At 41.9% G+C, this 18,280-nt stretch overlaps 1 protein-coding gene across 1 annotated transcript in view; it reads right to left on the reverse strand.

The window, feature by feature from the left end:
* The window catches only part of LOC109834214 (protein ULTRAPETALA 1), a 13,513-nt gene extending 11,250 nt beyond the window's left edge, over positions 1–2,263 (reverse strand). Inside the window, exons 1-2 of the mRNA XM_020402187.1 lie at positions 1,514–2,263; positions 1–232 (exon numbers count right to left, since the gene is read on the reverse strand). The exon at positions 1–232 is cut by the window's left edge and continues 57 nt beyond it. Of these exons, the coding sequence (XP_020257776.1) occupies positions 1–232; positions 1,514–1,715 (434 nt within the window). The 5' untranslated portion in view covers positions 1,716–2,263. The remainder of the gene's footprint in view (positions 233–1,513) is intronic.

Here is an 18,280-nt window from a genome sequence, read left to right on the forward strand (position 1 = left end):
CGCTCCTTGTTACATTTCGTACAACGGATAAATTCATCACGGTGACATGGCCGTCCATTTGAACCTTTATGTGAGCCATTAACAGCTTTTGATGATTGATTGTAGTATTTAAGCAGAGCTGTTTTTGACAGAGGAACCTTTTCTCCTTTCACCATGACCCATACGTTGCTCTTCCATTTTCTCGCAGTCTCCCTCTCTGAGTGCTTCTCAAAAGCAGCTGGGGTCAACTTCTCTGATCATAACCACCATCAAATCAAGATTCAAAGCCTTATTAAGTTACAATAATTTATTGGGAGAAGGAAAAATGTTGTGTCTATATAGTTGATGAAATAAAGAAATCTGAAAATTCAAGCAGAAGTAATTAATAAATAACATTGTCATATCCAGACATATTTCACTACAATGTAATAGTGGATTTAGGGAATAGCTGCTTTTATTATGGCAGAATCATTAAAGAGCTTCATGGTATATTTTCAAAGTATACACATAGGAAAGAGGAACTACCGTGTTTACAATACTCAATTCTAAACATTACGTTAGTTTCCTTCAGTTTATTTATGAGTAAGCATTATTCCAGCCTTTCTCCCATCAAAATGGGGCCTGTCGTCGTCCTATGGAACATTGGCATGAATCAGAACCAAGAAATCTTTAAAATTTTTAAATACTCCTTGTGACTGCGCCATCAACATCTATTAGCCGGTGGCAAGCAGAGGCAAAGATGAATTATTAGCTAGAAATGACCTTGCATGAAACCTTCAAGCCCAGTTACAAGTTCAGGTGATTAAAAACAACAGCACCAAAATAAAATCAAGCAGAAAGTCGGTCACGAAAAAGTGTTTAGGATTTGCATGTTCATACAGCATATATATGCTAAAAGAATAACTCGCTCTGAAAATAAAAGCAAAACAAATTCATTCTCAGCATTTCATGGCACCACGAGGCTTGATATTTCTCGTAAATCATGAGCACCGCTTCTTGCCTACATGCAAATTCTAATGTACACAGTATCACAAGAACCACATACGATCTAAACAAAAAACTTATCTCACAAACACGACGATCTCACATCATCAAATATCGAGAGCAGTTTAAGCTTAGATAATGAAATCTGTCAGATCCATGTTTTTTTTTTCCGTCAACAAAGAACAGAGAACAGTAAGCATGAGGTAATGAAGATCAAACAAGATAAAGCTTAGGTTCTAAAAAAACAAGCCTCTCTGTATACCCATATCAAGTATCAACCAACCTCAAGCTCATAAAAGATTAACAAAAAGTTACAAAAAAAGTTGAGAGATGTTGCCATGACTCGCAATAAAAGCATCACATGATCACAGAGGACGAGATAAGCATCACTTTTCAAAAAGAAAAAAGAAAAACAAAAACAAAAGAAAAGTACCATGCAACGCAACGCAATAAAGAAATCAACCCATGACCCCAAAGATCAAACATAGCGCGTGGCATGCAGCAAAACCCAACAAAATCCAACATTTATGGATCTAAAAACAAAACAAACCTTCATCACAACCAGGAGTGCACTCGCAGTTGATCTCGAGGCCTCCGGATTCGAAAACCCTAAGTCTGCCCACAGCGTCCCCATACCTTCGGCTGGTGCATCCACACATAACCTCAACAAAGTTGGCTCCTTTCTTCAACCCGCTGATCTCGTTGAGCTCCTCGTCGCTGAACAAAACAACGCCGTTCTCCCTCTCGGCCATCTCGGATGGAGATAGAAAAAAAAAATCGAGTTGGGTACGAACGGAGCGGGGGTTAAATCTAGGGAAAACGAGATGGCTTAGGGTTAGGATGAGGGATTTGAGAGGAAACCCACGTCCCGAGTCGGCTGGAAGAGGCGCAAAGGGGGCGGCTTTTGGGGACCGATCGAGATCTAGGAGTAAGCGAAAACGCACGGCTACTACTTGATGAAGGGAAAATTACATAAAAAACCCCAAAAGCGGAAGGAGCCCCTCCACGCACGCCTCTCCCCTAAAAAAACCTGTTGGGAGAGATTTCGGTGTTGGGAGAGATTTCGGGGTTTTGACAGTGAGGACGTTGGGGGGAGAGAGAAGCAGGGGAGGAGAGAGAAATTTTTTTACGGGGAATCCCGAAATGGGCCTGGACTATAGTGAGTGAGCGGTGAGTAGGCCGAGGTGAAAACGAGCTAACTCTCTCTCTCTCTCTCTCGACTCGTGCATGATATGACACGAGAAAAATATTGGCAAGGAGCGGAGGGCGGGGGGAGAAAGAGAGAGAGAGAGAGGGGGAGGGAGGAAGGAGACGGGGTTATAATAGGCGCATATTAATAATGTAAGGACTGTACTTTTTTTTTTTTTTTACGATTTCAAGTTTGCTAGTGGTAGGAGCCCAGTAGGACGACGGAGGGAATCCTTTTTTTTTTTTTTTACGATTTCAAGTTTGCTAGTGGTAGGAGCCCAGTAGGACGACGGAGGGAGGGGGTTCTTTTCGCAAGTTTACTATCGGTTATAGGGGTGCTAAACGGTATCCGTATCCGAAAAAATATCTGTAACTGTATCCGTTAGGATACGAATATGGTTACTCAAATTAATAACCGATAAGATATGGTTACGAATATGGTTTTGTAGTGAAATATCTGTATACGTATCCGAAATATCCGAATACATATTAGTCATACTCTTACGATAGTTTCGATTCTTAGATTATGGATTTGTGGTTAATTTTGATGATCAAGATGTCTAATCTTAACTTTTTAATTATAATGGACATATTAACAAACTCTTTTGTGTCACATGAACTATGTTTTTCTCAATACTATCTAGTTTTCTCATATCTGTTTTGTATCTGCATGCATATCCGCTTATATATCCGCATGTATATTCATAACCGTATCCGATTTTAGCGGATATGGTTATAAATTTTTCTTACCGAGGTATATCTATATCAGTATCCGTATCCGAGATGGGTAAGCGAATATGGATATGGTAAGCATCATATATAAGCCGTATCCGGACCGAATGCACCCCTAATCGGTTAGCTAGCATTTCAATACGATATATTTTCTCCTCAATTGCACTTTAATACCTCATATTATACAGATATGAGATTCATACTTCGCCCAAAATTCTCACGTGATGTTTTACGCGCTAATTTTAGAACATTTTAACCTTTACTTTAGTCTATTAGAATTCTAGGTAAAAATAGAATTGAAATAGATTTAAAACATATTAAGGTCGCTTTAACCGTAAATTTAACGAATGTTAAGGATTAAGAGTTCTAAAATTAGTATCCGAGTGTAAAATGTGATTTTCAAGAGTATTCTCATGCTTGCATATAGAGTATTAAAGTGTAAATTTTAAAAGATTTGGCCGCAAGCAGGTGAGGGTATACAAGTGCAAAGAAGGGGAAACTATTAGGTATTAAGTGCGAATTACGCTTTATTGTTGGATTCTTATTCAACGAAAATATCATGATTGGATTTGGGGTCCAAAAAGCGAATGACTATTCGTTCCTCAAAGTCATCTCTAAAAACCTAACTTTCAATTTTTTTTAATTCCCTGTGCAATTTCAACCATTCGGAATCCAAGCCCATGTGATGTTTTGGGTGGCGTTATAAATAAAGTAGTTAAAGTTATAGTTTTAGGTTATCTTAATGGAAGTGTAATATTTTTTTTATAACTACAGTTGTATAAGATAATTAAATTTTAAGTTGTAGTAATCTGAAAAAACAAAGGGACAAAAAAGGTAAAAAAAAAAGAAGATATATCCAAGAGGTCATACCACCATAGAATGACATGGATGTCGCAATCACACCAAAGTTTGAAGACGCTATATATTGAGGTCCCGATCTAGAAGAAGGTTGAAGCATGCTAAGCTGACAATATGATAGTACATGAGTTTTGTATATGTAAAATGTGATAATGCAACTTATAAGTAGCGATGTTAATTATTATGCTAAAAGTTTGTCATAAAACACTTGTATTAACAATTATGGAACTCACATCTCTATTGCTAAGATTGCATCGGAGAGGATCAAGTACGTAAATTATGGTGATTAGGATTACGGAACTCACATCTCTATTGCTAAGATTGCATCGGAGAGGATCAAGTACGTATGATATGATGATATTTATACTCATGGATAAATTTAACATTTCTATATATAGATAGACGATTATTATTGAGAAGTTGATCGTTCTACTGTTAAATAAGAAGAAAGGAGGGATCATATTCTCTTTTAATGCCGACATTAGCAAGTTAACATAGCAACACCCCAAATCCGTCACCATCTTCATCGTTTTCTTTTCTTGTTTTAAAGAAAAGTCACCATCTTTATCACGTTTTTTAACCCCTTTTTCTTTTGATAAATTATTTAAATTGACATTACTTATGGTCAAGCAAACCATTGTGAATGAATTCAAACTGCCTACCTGGCAAACTCGTGTTCAAGTAGATCCATAGTCATAATTTAAGATGGTGATTATGATTATGATTTTTACAACAATTTGATATAATAAGCATAATAAACGTTAACACGTCTCTCCTTCGTCTTATCTTCTAATACTATCTCATTGGAAATTGAATAAGGATCCATATTATTTATTCTTTGTCTTGGTAAGTAAGAGAAATGACTCACTTGTAGAAAATTAATCAACCTGGACGGAACTTCCGTCTAGATAGGCAACCTAGACGAAAGAACTATACTAGACGGAAAATTTTCGTCTCCTAGACGGAAAATTTCTGTCTAGGATGGTGTGGCCCACGTGCTGAAAAAACCCTAGCCTTCATCTAAACTTTGTTGACTGCACGAGCCCCTACTGATATACCTCACGCCGACGCCTCCGCCGCTTCCTTAGGCCTCAGCTGCATGCCACCCCGCCCCACTCCGCCCAACGGCGGCGCCACCACCTCAAATCCGCTTAAGGTATGTTTTAATTATATGAAATATTATAATTTTTTATTTTTCACATTTTCTTGTTTAATATTAGAAAATACCCTAATTTGTAACCCTAGAAAGAATTTCAACTATTAATCCTAATTTCTAACCCTAATTTGATAATATTTTGCTCTATTTGATCAACACTTATAATTAATTATAAACCCTAAATTAACTACATAAGCCATAATTAAACGATTCTATTAATAGTAAGCTTAATTCAATCATAATTCAAACAAATGTAGTAACGAATTCTAACCCTAAATTTATTTAATACTAAATTAATTTATACTAATTGCTATAATAATGAAAATATGTGATTGTATATGTTTGTGATTTGAAAATGTGTGATTTATGATTTTTTTTTTTTAAATAGAGTGATATATAAAGCAATATGTTATAGTAATGTGTTATATATCCAATTTAGATGAATAAAAAGAAAACGTTATCCCTAAACTCCCATCCAATAATTACATCTAATTATTTGAACTTATAATATAAGATAGATGACTCATATTTGGGTAGGAGATTAATGTTTGCGTCGAAAATTGATGTATTCATTGCGGTATTCATTACAACTTCAATCGTTACAATGAAAACAAAAAAAGATTGTCTTTTTATAAGACTTTTACACAATGAAAACAAAAGTTTACAACTCTCGTCAAAACAAACGCAGAGATCGTTTATCGGTCTTCTGCTTGCGTGGGATCTTTGCCTGTGCCGGGGTTTATCCGTGGACCGCCTTAGATCTGGATCCGGTTGATGAAAAATTTGGCAGAGCTTCGCCTTCGCCGAGGAAGTATTTGATTTGAAGCGCTGAAATCGACCAAGCGAAATCAGGGCTCTTCTCGAGATTAAGACCACGCCTAATCTCAAGGGACGGACGGGAACGGGCGTCGGATCTCTCGAACTCTCCTTCTTTATGCCGAAGAACTCGCCAAGATCTGTCAACCCTCGCTGAAATTCGTGCTCCTTTGACTCCACAATCCGGCAGCACCTCCTCGTCTTGATAATCAATCGCCCCTGAAAAATGGAGGCCTTTGACTCATATTTATAGGCCTCGAATGCGGTTATTTGGATGAGAACAAGTGATTTGGCTCTATCTTCAGTTGACAACAGCCTAACCACGTTTGGGGATGATCTCAAGCCAGTTAAGAACCTCTGGAACTGAAAAGATCTCGAGAAAACCGTTAAAACCATCGAAATACACCTCAGGGGGTCAAAACAGCGCGGCAGACTGGTCTGACCCGCGCTTGCGCGGGTCGGATCAGTCCGACCCGCGCTTGCGCGGGTCGGACCAATCCGACCCGCACTTGCGCGGGTCGGATCAGTCCGACCCGCGGTTGCGCGGGTCGGACCAATCCGACCCGCGGTTGCGCGGGTCGGACCAATCCGACCCGCGGTTGCGCGGGTCGGACCAATCCGACCCGCGGTTGCGCGGGTCGGACCAATCCGACCCGCGGTTGTCTTCGAGACTTGTCCTTTCGCGTGTTTGGTTCGCTTCGTTGATTTATATGCTTTGAGTTGATTGACGCGTGCGTGTTGATTGACGTGTGCGTGTTGATTGGCGCGCGCGAGCTGACTGTCAAGCGCGCAGGTCACTTGATTCGCCGTTTTGCTTCAGGCGCTTGTCGGCGTCAGATAATCCTCTTAGACTCGGATAACAATGTCCGTCGTCTTCTCTCTGTCTCGAGCTGTGTGTGGATACGTATAGGCATTTTTAAACGCCGCAGATACCCCCTCCAAAGCTTATTCCAGACTCATGTCTTTTATTAGAGGAAAGTCTGGAATGCACTTTGGATAAGATAGGGCCATCTCCTGCTATTGGGCGTAGAGCGACTTTACGCACCTCAAATTCTTAACTTCTTCAGCCTTCAATTCTATTCATTGTCTCCATCGAATAGATTGAAGTTCTTACCGGCTCGCTAGCGTTATCGTCTGACCGTTGTCGAATATCTTGACATGAGATGGCTGTGTAAGTTTCCTGAACTTAGCTGCGTGCCATTGAGTTGACTTGAACTATCCTCTCGCGTCAGAAATTATCATTCTGCATTATAACTGATCCTTGGTTCATCTTTTGCTTATTTTGGCGAAAAATTGCTGATGCGTTGACCGGACGGCATACGATGCTTTTACTGTCTAACGGCGTTTGACGGCGTTAACACAGTTTCTATCTCGTACGTTTGCTAGAGTTACACTAGTTTAAGCTCTTAAGGCAATTGTGAGCGGACGGTCCTTTGAATGTTGGGTCCTGCAGGACCAGAAGCTATTCATAAGCTGATTCATACTGCACCAGTGTGGCATGCTTATCCCTGAAGTTTGTTGATGATGCTCAAGTCATGAGACCAACTAATGAAGCTGATACGTCAAGGACTCGCATTTATAAGAATTTTTTGGCGCAAATTCTGCAGCATCACTGTTTGATAAGCCTTACCGGACTACCGTTGATCGCGGCTAGCATTGCAGATTGTTTGTAAGTCCGTTCCTGTCATATAACGTTATGCCTAAAAGCAGTTAACTTCTTTTTAGTGTACGATATGAATACGTAGACCTTCGTCTTTCTCCCAGGTGTGTAAAGACTAAACAGCGGACGTGTATCAGGACGTTAGTACTTTAAGGTTTTTGGCGCAAACCCTCAGGCCTTTCAAACGGATTTGCTTGGCCCTTCTACGTTACCGTTGAATCGCGCTTTGCAATGCGGAATTGTTAAGTCACGTTCCGCACGTGACGTTGGTGCTAAAGAGGAATGAACTCGCTTAGAGCTGCATAGCTACGATATTGAATACGTAGACTTCGCCATTGTTACGGGAATAGGCTACCGCCGGCAACTGTGTTTATTAGACGCCTGACATCTATCCTTACTTGGCTTCGGGATAAAAGGCTCCGCCATGATTGCAATTCTGGTGTCTTCCTTCCAATCGGTGAAAGATCTTAAAACCGGCAACGCGTGTTAGGCGTTGACTTATTCCTACTCAGGATTCGGGATAAAATTCCCCGCGCGTGTGAGGCGCGGATTTTGGCGTTATTAGTAACGGCCTGCCACAATGTCGAATATGTGGGTTTTTTGTCCTTTTCACGGCAAAAGACTAACCGGCAACGCGTGTTAGGCATTGACTTATCCCTGCTCAGGATTCAGGATAAAATTCCCCATGTATAAAAGGCATGGATTTTTGTTGCTACGATGCTGAATACGTAGACTCGGTCATTTTTACGGGAACGAACCACCCAGCAACGCGGGTTAAGCGTTGACTTATCCCTACTTAGGCTTCGGGATAAAATGCCCCAGACTGGATTCTGGTGTCTTTTTCAATCGGTGAAAGACTAAACCGGCAACGCGTGTTAGGCGTAGGCTTATCTCTATTTAGGAGTTGAGATAAAATTCCCCGTGCACAAAGTGCACGGATTGGAAGTTGGGAATTGTGTCTTTTCTCAGGGTAAAGACGGACTGGAAAATGGAAGAGGAAGAATTTTATATTCTATCTCCCGGCACTGAAGAGGAAGAATTTTATATTCTATCTCCAGTTGGAAAGGAAACTCAAGGTGGGATCTCCACCCTCAGAATCCGAAATGATGAAACTAAGAGTGGGATCTCCACTCCGAGAATCGGAAAGATTCAAACGACCCTAACTTTTATAGGATTGGTCATTCGATCCAAAAAGAGTCCCTCATTTATTGAGGAGAAAGCCCAATTTCGACCCTAACTTTTATAGGTTTGGTGTTTGGTGGAAAAAGGAAAAGATGGAAGTTTATCGAAAATGATAACTCAATCTTAGTCCTAACTATCTGCAGGTTTGACTAAGTAAAGTTGGAGACAATCCTAACTTTTATAGGTTTGATTGCTCAATTGAAAGTGGACCTCTCGTTCATGAAAGGAATCGAGAGGAGAATCTGGTTGTGGCCCTAACTTTTATAGGTTTGACCAAGGAAGCAGTGAAAGTGGGAGGTTTGAGATGATCTTACCTTTTACAGGCTTGATCGTTCAATTTGAAAGTGGACCTCTCGTTCATGGAAGGAATCGAGAGGGGACTTTGGTTGTGGTCCTAACTATAGGAAGGTTTGACCAGGTAGACAGTGAGAGTGGGAGTACAAATCATAGTGGGGGTTTAGTGTTTATCACCTTGTTCGTAATTATCGGGTTATCCCTAAGAAAATTACATATAGCATTTTTCTGGGAACTTCCCATTACATGAATCATCCACCCCCAGCTTCCTTCTTGGAACTGGGTCTGACTTTGTACTCCGTTACATGACCGGGTTATCCTTAAGAATATTAACGTAACATTCTCCAGGAACTTCCCATCAACGGTAGGAAACAGTTTAGACTCATATACCTATTGGAGTATCAGGGAGCAGTTTAACCTCATATACCGATTGGAGGATTAAGAAGCAGTTTATACTCTTATACTTGTCGGTCGGAGGATTAAGAAGCAGTTTATACTCTTATACTTGTCGGAGTGTTGAGAAGCAGTTTATACTCATATACTCTTCGGAGTGTTGAGAAGCAGTTTATACTCATATACTCTTCGGAGTGTCCATTCGGCTCAATTGAGCGATATAACGCCGGCTTCAACCAATGTTTGGAGACTATTCTTAAGAGCGAAGCAAGCCTTGGTGGGATAAAGGGTCCTTCTGTGGTATGCACAATACTTTGGATCCAAAATGTTATCAGCTTCCTCCTGATTTGTGATGGGTGGAAGTTAATTCTTGTTGCTTTTCAAGGAGAGATTCGAGATGCTGAACGTCCATCGTGCTTGAAAGAATACTCTTTTTGGAGTCTCGGCTCGAAGTCTTTTGCTGCCTTCGGGATTGCTGTTGTGACGTTTGATTGTACTAACAGCAGCTGCAGGTGCCTTGCCCTTACCGCGGAGGCAAAGTTTGAGTTCGGAGGATTGGCCGTCGGTTGGCTCCTCTCGGCCTTCTTCCTTCGGAGGAAGCGTTCGCTTGTTCACCGCGCACCTTTAAGTTTTTTGCAAGTGTTAGACGCGTGCGACTCCCATAACTTCCAAATATCTCAATAGATAGGTGTTATGACATGTCTGGAGGATGAAGTCCTCCGTGATCGGATCTCGGCAGTTCATTGCTTTATTCCGGAAGCGCTTGACGAAGTCGTCGACTGTCTCGTCATCTTCTTGGCTTCTCATCGAAAAGTGTCCTGATGGATACCTCATCGTCGTCATCAAAGAAGTTACCAAGGAATGATTTCTTCCATATCGTCCCAGTTGTTAATACTTCCTGGCTTGAGACTGCGGTACCAATCGAAGGCCGGCCGCCGAGGGTGCCAACGAATGAGACGAACCATCAAGGCTTCATTACCGGAGATCATACCCAAGTGAGACTTGAAGTAGATCAGGTGTGAGTGGGTGAACCATTCCGTCAAATGGCGTGAAGTTAATCAAGTTGAACTTCGCCGGATACGCTATTGAGTCCCACTCTCTTGGATATGGACATGGAATGCCAGTCCTCTTTACCTCTCGATCAGACATTAGAGCGGATTTTACTTCTCGAGATCTTTCATTTTTTCATCATCACTTGTGTCGCGACCTCGGACGACTTGAAAGAGGAATAACATGGCCACCCCCGACATTGTCATCTTCGCGTGGAACCACCCCCAATGTTGTTATCTTTAGTGGGGCCACCCCCAGCGTTTTGGTCAACGAGAGGTCATCAGCATGCGACGTTGGTCATCCAGCATTGAGACGTGCCATCCATATCTGAACGCCTGCTGCTTGATCAGTACGTTGCGCATGGCTAGATTCACCGAAACTGATTGGATAGAGCCCGAATTTGTGGTCATGCTCTTCCCTTATCCGTAGCATAGCCATTTCCATTTCAATCTTGAATGCCTCTTTCTGTTTGGTTAGAAGCATCCTCAAGAATTTTGGCGATTGTGCTCGCGTATTGATCATGAACACTTCACGGGATTGTCCCGGACTGGATACCGTATTATCAGAAGCGATTGCCGAGTTAGCGTCCGATGCTTCATCATCGCAGGCATAACCCTCTCTGCATTCTCTGATAATCCTTTGCTCTAATAGTTCCTGATCGCCAACCGGGTTAGACGGTGCGATACGAGAGGGTCAGAGCTAGAAGGTCGAATCGACTTTCCCTTATCAAGTCATATTTATTGTGACTTCCGGGAGGTCAGTCCTTGAACAACCGATCTCTTTTTACAGAGACGCTTTGGTTTGACTTAGTCCTCATTGGAGATCCTCTCGGATATGGAGACCCTCTGCGGAGCGGTCTTGGGGCCAACTGCACGCTGATAATAACTGCCGCTGATTAGTTCGGGCCACGGGCTAGTGGGATTTGGTTTCTCGGCATATCTCTTCCGCAGACTCGTTCATACCCCCAGCCCGATAGTACAACTCATCGATCAGATGACCGGAGGCAACCTATCGTGTGTTGACGATGACTCCCCTGGATATAACGTTATCATCGTCAGATGAATACGCTTTCTTTCGGGGATTGCCGCTTTATTAGCATTTCTTAAGAGTCACGTGTTTAGAACTACGCTTTTGCGGAGCATAGGATCTCAACAGGCTCTTGGTTTTGGATAAAAACCCCCAGCGGGTAGAAATTGGAGTTTTCCCTTTATGAGAAGGCTTGAAATTGTTACGAGGGCGCTGTGCGACCCCCAGCTCGACGAATCGCTCGGGTTCAGTCACGGACCCAAGCATTCTTCGATCAGAACTTTGCCTCGATCCTCATGCAAAGGACCAGGCGATCGACTATCCTCACCTTGAGATGCGGACATAGTCCACACTGTCCTGGTGCCCCGTCGGAGGTGCGGAACTCACAGGGATCGACGAAACAGGTGTAGAACATCTTCTGCCTTGACTCTGGCGTGGGTCAGATTTAAGTTGACTGACGGGTTGGAGGGTCGCGATTCAAGTGACCCGCAAAGTGGAGGTCGGATTTGGGTGCGGGGGGGCCCGCAACAGTGCGAGGGTCGCGACCAAAGCTGACCCGCTGATTTGGAGGGTCGGATTTGGGCGACCTGCAGATTGGCGGGTCAGATTTTGCATGACCTGCAGATTGGCGGGTCGAATTTTTTGACCTGCAGATTGGCGGGTCGGATTTGGTGACCTGCAGATTGGAGGGTCGGACCCAAGTGACCGCGATTTGAGGGTCGGATTGGGCGACCTGCAGATTGCGGGTCGCGATTTTGGCTGACCATGCAGATTGGAGGGTCGGACCAAAGTGACCCGTGATTTGGAAGGTCGGATTTGGACGACCTGCAGATTGGCGGCGTCGGTTTTGGTGACCTGCAGAATGGCGATGCGCGTCGGACCCAATGCTGACCGCACCGATTTGGGAGGTCGAATAAACATAAATTAACTTACGTTGCGACCTGCCAGATCTGCCGCGGGCTCGCGATTTGGGCTGACCTGCAGATTGGCGCGCGTCGGATTGAGTGACCTGCAGTTCGGCGGTCGGATTCTGAGTGACTTTCATCTCGGCGGGTCGGATTTGAGTGACCCGCAGACCGGCGGGTCGGATTGAGTGGACCCGCATTTTCGATCTTTTCGGCCGCCGTCTTGGACTTTTGGCATCCAAACTTGTACAGTTTTGGTGGCTTGCTTTTTCCACTTTCTTCCCTCTGCAATCTTTTGACCTCTTGCGCAAGACATTAGCGTGCGCGCAAGCAGTACACGACGCTTTTGATCCGCTCTTCAAGAGTTGAACGGGTCCTTTTGACCTTGCTACCCATTCACTTGTTGGTGATTTGGAGGAGAGGGCATTTGTCGCTGTTGGGGCGCCTGACGTTGCCTAATTTTCAGATCCGCCTCGTAACGGATCCCGTCAATTGACTCCAAGGCTCTAGCCGAGTTGTGCGCGCGCAACGTTGGCGCTGCCTTTGACGAGTTCTCTTTGGTAAAAATAGCCGCGCCTTCTGTACTCAACTCCTTGATTGAGGAGGAGTTCAGATCTGCAGATCCGCGACTCATTGGAGGCCGAAGGGCGTTGTTTAAGGTTCAGCTACCGCAACAACGGGGGGCGTTGATCTTCTTCGCTTGCGAGAGGCGGAGAATCTGGAGGAGGAGGACGACTGATATTCCTCGAACTTCAGTTGGTCGAACTCGTACTCGACCACTTCTTCAACCGGGATGCAGCACATCGAGGTTGCGACACGACAGCTCCGGCGAAGCGAAGCTGTTGGCTCCCACTGTGGTCGCCCAGTTTTGTTTTGCGTCGAAAATTGATGTATTCATTGCGGTATTCATTAACAACTTCAATCGTTACAATGAAACAACAAAAAGATTGTCTTTTTTATAAGACTTTACACAATGAAAACAAAAGTTTACAACTCTCGTCAAAACAAACGCAGAGATCGTTTATCGTCTTCTGCTGCGTGGGATCTTTGCCTGCTGCCGGGGTTTATCCGTGGACCGCCTTAGGCTCGGATCCGGTTGCATGAAAAATTGGCAGAGCTTCGCCTTCGCCGAGGAAGTATTTTGATTTGAAGCGCTGAAATCGACAAGCGAAATCAGGGTCTTTCTCGAGATTAAGACCACGCCTAATCTCAAGGGACGGACGGAAACGCGGCGCTCGGATCTCTCGAACTCTCCTTCTTATGCCGAAGAACTCGGCAAGATCTGTCAACCTCGCTGAAAATTCGTGCTTCTTTGACTCCACAATCCCGGGGCAGGCACCTCCTCGTCTTGATAATCAATCGCCCTGAAAATGGAGGCCTTGACTCATATTTATTAGCGCCTCGAATGCCGGTTATTTGGATGAGAACAAGTGATTTGCGGCTATCTTCAGTTGACAACAGCCTAACCACGTTTTGCGGGATGATCTCAAGCCAGTTAAGAACCTCTGGAACTGAAAAGATCTCCGAGAAAAACCGTTAAAACCATCGAAATACACCTCAGGGGGTCAAAACAGCGCGGCAGACTGGTCTGACCCGCGCTTGCGCGCGGTCGGATCAGTCGACCGCGCTTGCGCGGGTCGGACCAATCCGACCGCGCACTTGCGCGGCGTCGGATCAGTCGACCCGCCGCTTGCCGCGGGTCGGTTTGATCCGTCCCGCGCTCGGCGCGGGTCGGTTTGTTCCGCTCTCCGCGCTCGCGCAGTCGGTTTGTTCCTGTCCCGCCCGCTCAGCGCCCAGGTCAGTTTGTTTCTGTCCTGCGCTCCGCAGGTTTTGTTGATTTTTTCTTCTTTTCCGTTCTCTTTCTTCGAGACTGTCCTTTCGCGTGTTTTGGTTCGCTTCGTTGATTTATATGCTTATGAGTTGATTGACGCCGTGCGTGTTGCATTGACGTGTCGCGTGTTGATTGCAGCGCGCGCCAGCGAGCCTGACTGTCAATGCGCGCAGCGTCACTTGCATTCGCCGTTTTGCTTCAGGCGCTTGTCGGCGTCAGATAATCCTCTTAGACTCGGATAATAATGTCTGTCGTCTTCTCTCTGTCTCGAGCTGTGTGTGGATACCTAGAGGCATTTTTAAACGCCTACAATTAAGTTTTCTATCCGAAAATGATCATTTACTTTATATTATAAGAAGAAAGAATTGGTAAAATTCATAATTATTGGATATGTCCTTCTCTAGCACCGGCGTGATTCCTGCTAATCTGTTTGGTGATATCATACCACTTGTAAACTTGGGAGCCGCTAGTACAGGCTTTGGGTAGAGCAGCACACATATACTTTATTTTCGTGTTAATACTATGTTTTAATATGAGTTCATTAAATCTTCTGTAATTACATATACTACCAAAAATGCAAAAATATTACATGAAAAATTATATATTGGTCCCAATAATATTCAATAGTTGCATATTATTTTCATTTAAAATACTAAGAAACTAATATTATTGCATATCAGTCCCCAAAAAAATCAATAGTTGTATATTATTTTCTTAAAAGTGAAAAATCTAAGAAACTAATGCTAAATTAAATATTTAAGGGACTAATATATTAAAACCCCTTTATATTTGATATATTGTTATGTTTTACATTATTCTAAAATATAATCAATTTGACCTTCAGGATGGAGATATTGGAAGGAGCAATAGTGGTTTTCGTACGAGAGATGGAGCCGCTACCGATGACAATGAGATGTGAGGTTTTTTTTTATATTTGTGCACTAAATAGTTTTTTATCTGTAAGAATACTCTATTTTATTCATCTGGTGTTATATGGACTTGGTATTGATAGCGTATCTATTGTAAATATTTGGATAAGATAAATTTATATTGAAATGGATATTGGACTGGATTGTTGGACGTGTGTATTGGAATGGATTCGCATATTAATTATGTGAATTGGATGTGTGTATTGGATTGGATTCGCATATCAATTATGTGTATTGGATTGGATTTGCATATTGATTATGTGCATTATATTTGTTTGAATGTGGGTGTAAAATAAATAGGAAATGTTTATTGATTTGTATATACAGGTAAATGTAAAATGTACATGAAATTGATTATTTTAAAAAATGGTGATATATAGCAACCTAGGAAGATTTTTCATCTGGGTTGCTATAATTCTGTTTAGGTTGCTTTATAGCAACCTAGTCGAAAAATTTTGTCTAGATTGCAACCTTGATGGATTTCCGTATAGGTTACCTCCTATATAGATTTTTCGTCTAGGTTGACAAATATTCATATTCCATCTAGGTTGTTTTCTGTCTAGTTTGGTCAACCTAGACGGAATTCCATCTATGTTGACTCAATCTAGAACTGTCTAGGTTGACTCAACCTAGACGAAATTGTCCTAGACTGACTTTTCTAGACCGAAATTCGTCTAGTTTGTTCAAACTAGATGGATTTTAGGGCAACCTAGACGGTTTTTTCCATCTAGGTTGCCTCTTTTTCTTCTAGTGACTAATTAGGTTTAAGTATCAATCACCACTTTATGTGTGAACTTAATATCATAATCATAATAATTCTCTGACTGAAAGTAAGTTGTCATCTGTGCTGACTATTTCCGATTAGATTTTAACCAAATGTGATGCAAACTTTAGCAACCACGACTTATTGAAAGTATAGATTGAAATTAACAGTTTTAACTATCTTAAAGTATAAATTAACTTATACATAACCTTTTTTATTTCGGTGATTGAAATTAACAGTTTTAACTATCTTAAAGTATAAATTAACTTATACATAACCTTTTTTATTTCGGTACAAAACTTATATATAAGTTTTTTTTTGTTTGATGAGGCTTCGGACCATGAGTATCAAATCTTCGGGCGTGGCTAAGGGGCACTCCCCAACACACGGTCTTGGATATTCTAAAAAATTAATTTTTTGTAGGTGCTCCCCAAAAGAGTCGAATCTAATATCTAGGGTACTACTCATATGAAGCTTGCCACTCGGCTATACATTTATAACCTTTAACTATCAAGTAATGGCGATGACCTTGGTAGGGATTCACAATACTAATAGGCTAATCACGAAATTTGTAACATGTATAACAAAATATAAATTACTCAGCAAGGAAATAAACAAGAAAATCAAATTAGATACATCGAATATTAATTTAATAAGGTTTATTACAGATGAGGGCTAGGTCCTGAATACAACGAAGTTCGCAATAATCCATTTGATTTTCGTCAATTCTTTACATTCTTGGTTCCTCCCACAACTTTTCATTCACTCCCAAGAAATCCTATATTTCTGTTAGATCTCTCTATAAGTTGTTCTATCTTTCTAATTTAGTTTCTCACCTCTCCAAGAAAATCTGAAATCCATATACATATAAGGATGATCAAGGATGTCATCAATTTCTCTCATGTTATAAATATCTGAAATTGGTAACTGAAGGATGTCCACGAAACAATAGGTACTATCTACCCTTACACTATATATGGATACTAACGCCTTCTGGATTTTTTTTTCATTTGGCACCAATCTGCAATATTTAGATACTTTGGGGCATTTATTTGCTCGGTTTAAAAATAGAGGTCTTTTTTTGCAATATTAGTAAAACAATAGGGCATTTGTTTGCAATTTAGTCATTGTTTGGTTAGAAAGTTGGTTTCTTCATTGCAGGACCCATTACAACTTCAGTTGTTATAATAAGTTCAAAATGAATGACTTTTTATAAGACTCCTTACATAATGAAAATAAAAAAAAGATTACAACTTTCTTTAAAACACACACAGATGATGTTTATCACCTGTTGCTCGCGTGAGGTCTTTGTCTGTGCCGGGGTTTATCCGTGGACCACCACGGATCAGATCCGGTTGATCGGATGGCTAAATGTTCGTTGCTTCACAAAGGAAATAAGAACAGAAGTGATAATCTCAACCAAGTGAGATTACAACTCTTCTCGAGATCAGTACAAATTCTGATCTCAAAGAATGGTAGGACGGGCCTTAGATCTCTCGAAACGCTCCTTCTTTATGTCGGAGTTCGCCAAGATCTCGTTAGCCTCTCTAATATTCGTGGATCACTCTTCACAGGGACAACACCTCACCTAAATTTTAGATCCCCTGCGTATAGGATCCTAGCCTTGTATTTATAGGCTTCAGTTGCGGTGTTTTTGAATAATAATAAGTAATTTGGCCTCATCTTCAGTTAATAATAGCCTAACCACGTTTAGGGATGATATCCAAGTAGTTGGGAAGCTCTGGAATGAACAAATCCCGAGAAACATCGAAATACGCGTTTTTAGGAACCAGTGTGTGAGTCAGTTCAATGTGACCCGCGGTGTGAGAGTCACATTAAGGTGACCCGCGGGTGTGAGAGTCATATTATGGTGACCCGTGGGAGTGCATGTCACTTTGATGCGATTTCCAAGCGACTATGTCTTGTTTTGGTCTTGTTCGGTCGTTTGCGCACGTTTCGATGTTTCTTTGACTTGTATGCTTTGCCGACTCGCTTTGCTTCTCCAGGTATCGGATAATCCTCTTTTGACTCGGATAATAGCGTTCATCATATTCTCTTCATTTTGAGCTGTGTGCGGAAACCTATAGGTAATTTTTGACGCCTACAGATATCCCCTCCAAAGTGTTTCAGTCTCATTCTTTTATAGAGGAGTCTGGAATACTTTGGACATGATACGCCCAACCTTCAATTCGTCGACTTCTTCAACTTTCAGTCTATTTATTATTTTATCGAATAACAAAAATTCTTTCGGTGCTGCGTTTATCGTCTAACCGTTGTCGAAATCTTGAACTGAGACTGGTGAAGTTAGTACGTCAGTGACTTTTGTATCTTATTATGATTACTTATTCTGTTTAAAATAAATAACCATAATACTTATAGGATTTTTGGTAAACCCTCAGCCATAAACACGTTTGACGAGACTTTACCAACTACCGTTTGAGTCGAGCTAGCATGTGAATTGTCTAAGTCCGTTCTATATGTAACGTTGTGCTAAAAGAGTTACCTCTATTAGTGCTACGATATTAAATACGTAG

Source organism: Asparagus officinalis, chromosome 3 (genome assembly GCF_001876935.1).
Source record: "Asparagus officinalis chromosome 3, Aspof.V1, whole genome shotgun sequence".
Classification (NCBI taxonomy): Eukaryota; Viridiplantae; Streptophyta; class Magnoliopsida; order Asparagales; family Asparagaceae; genus Asparagus; species Asparagus officinalis.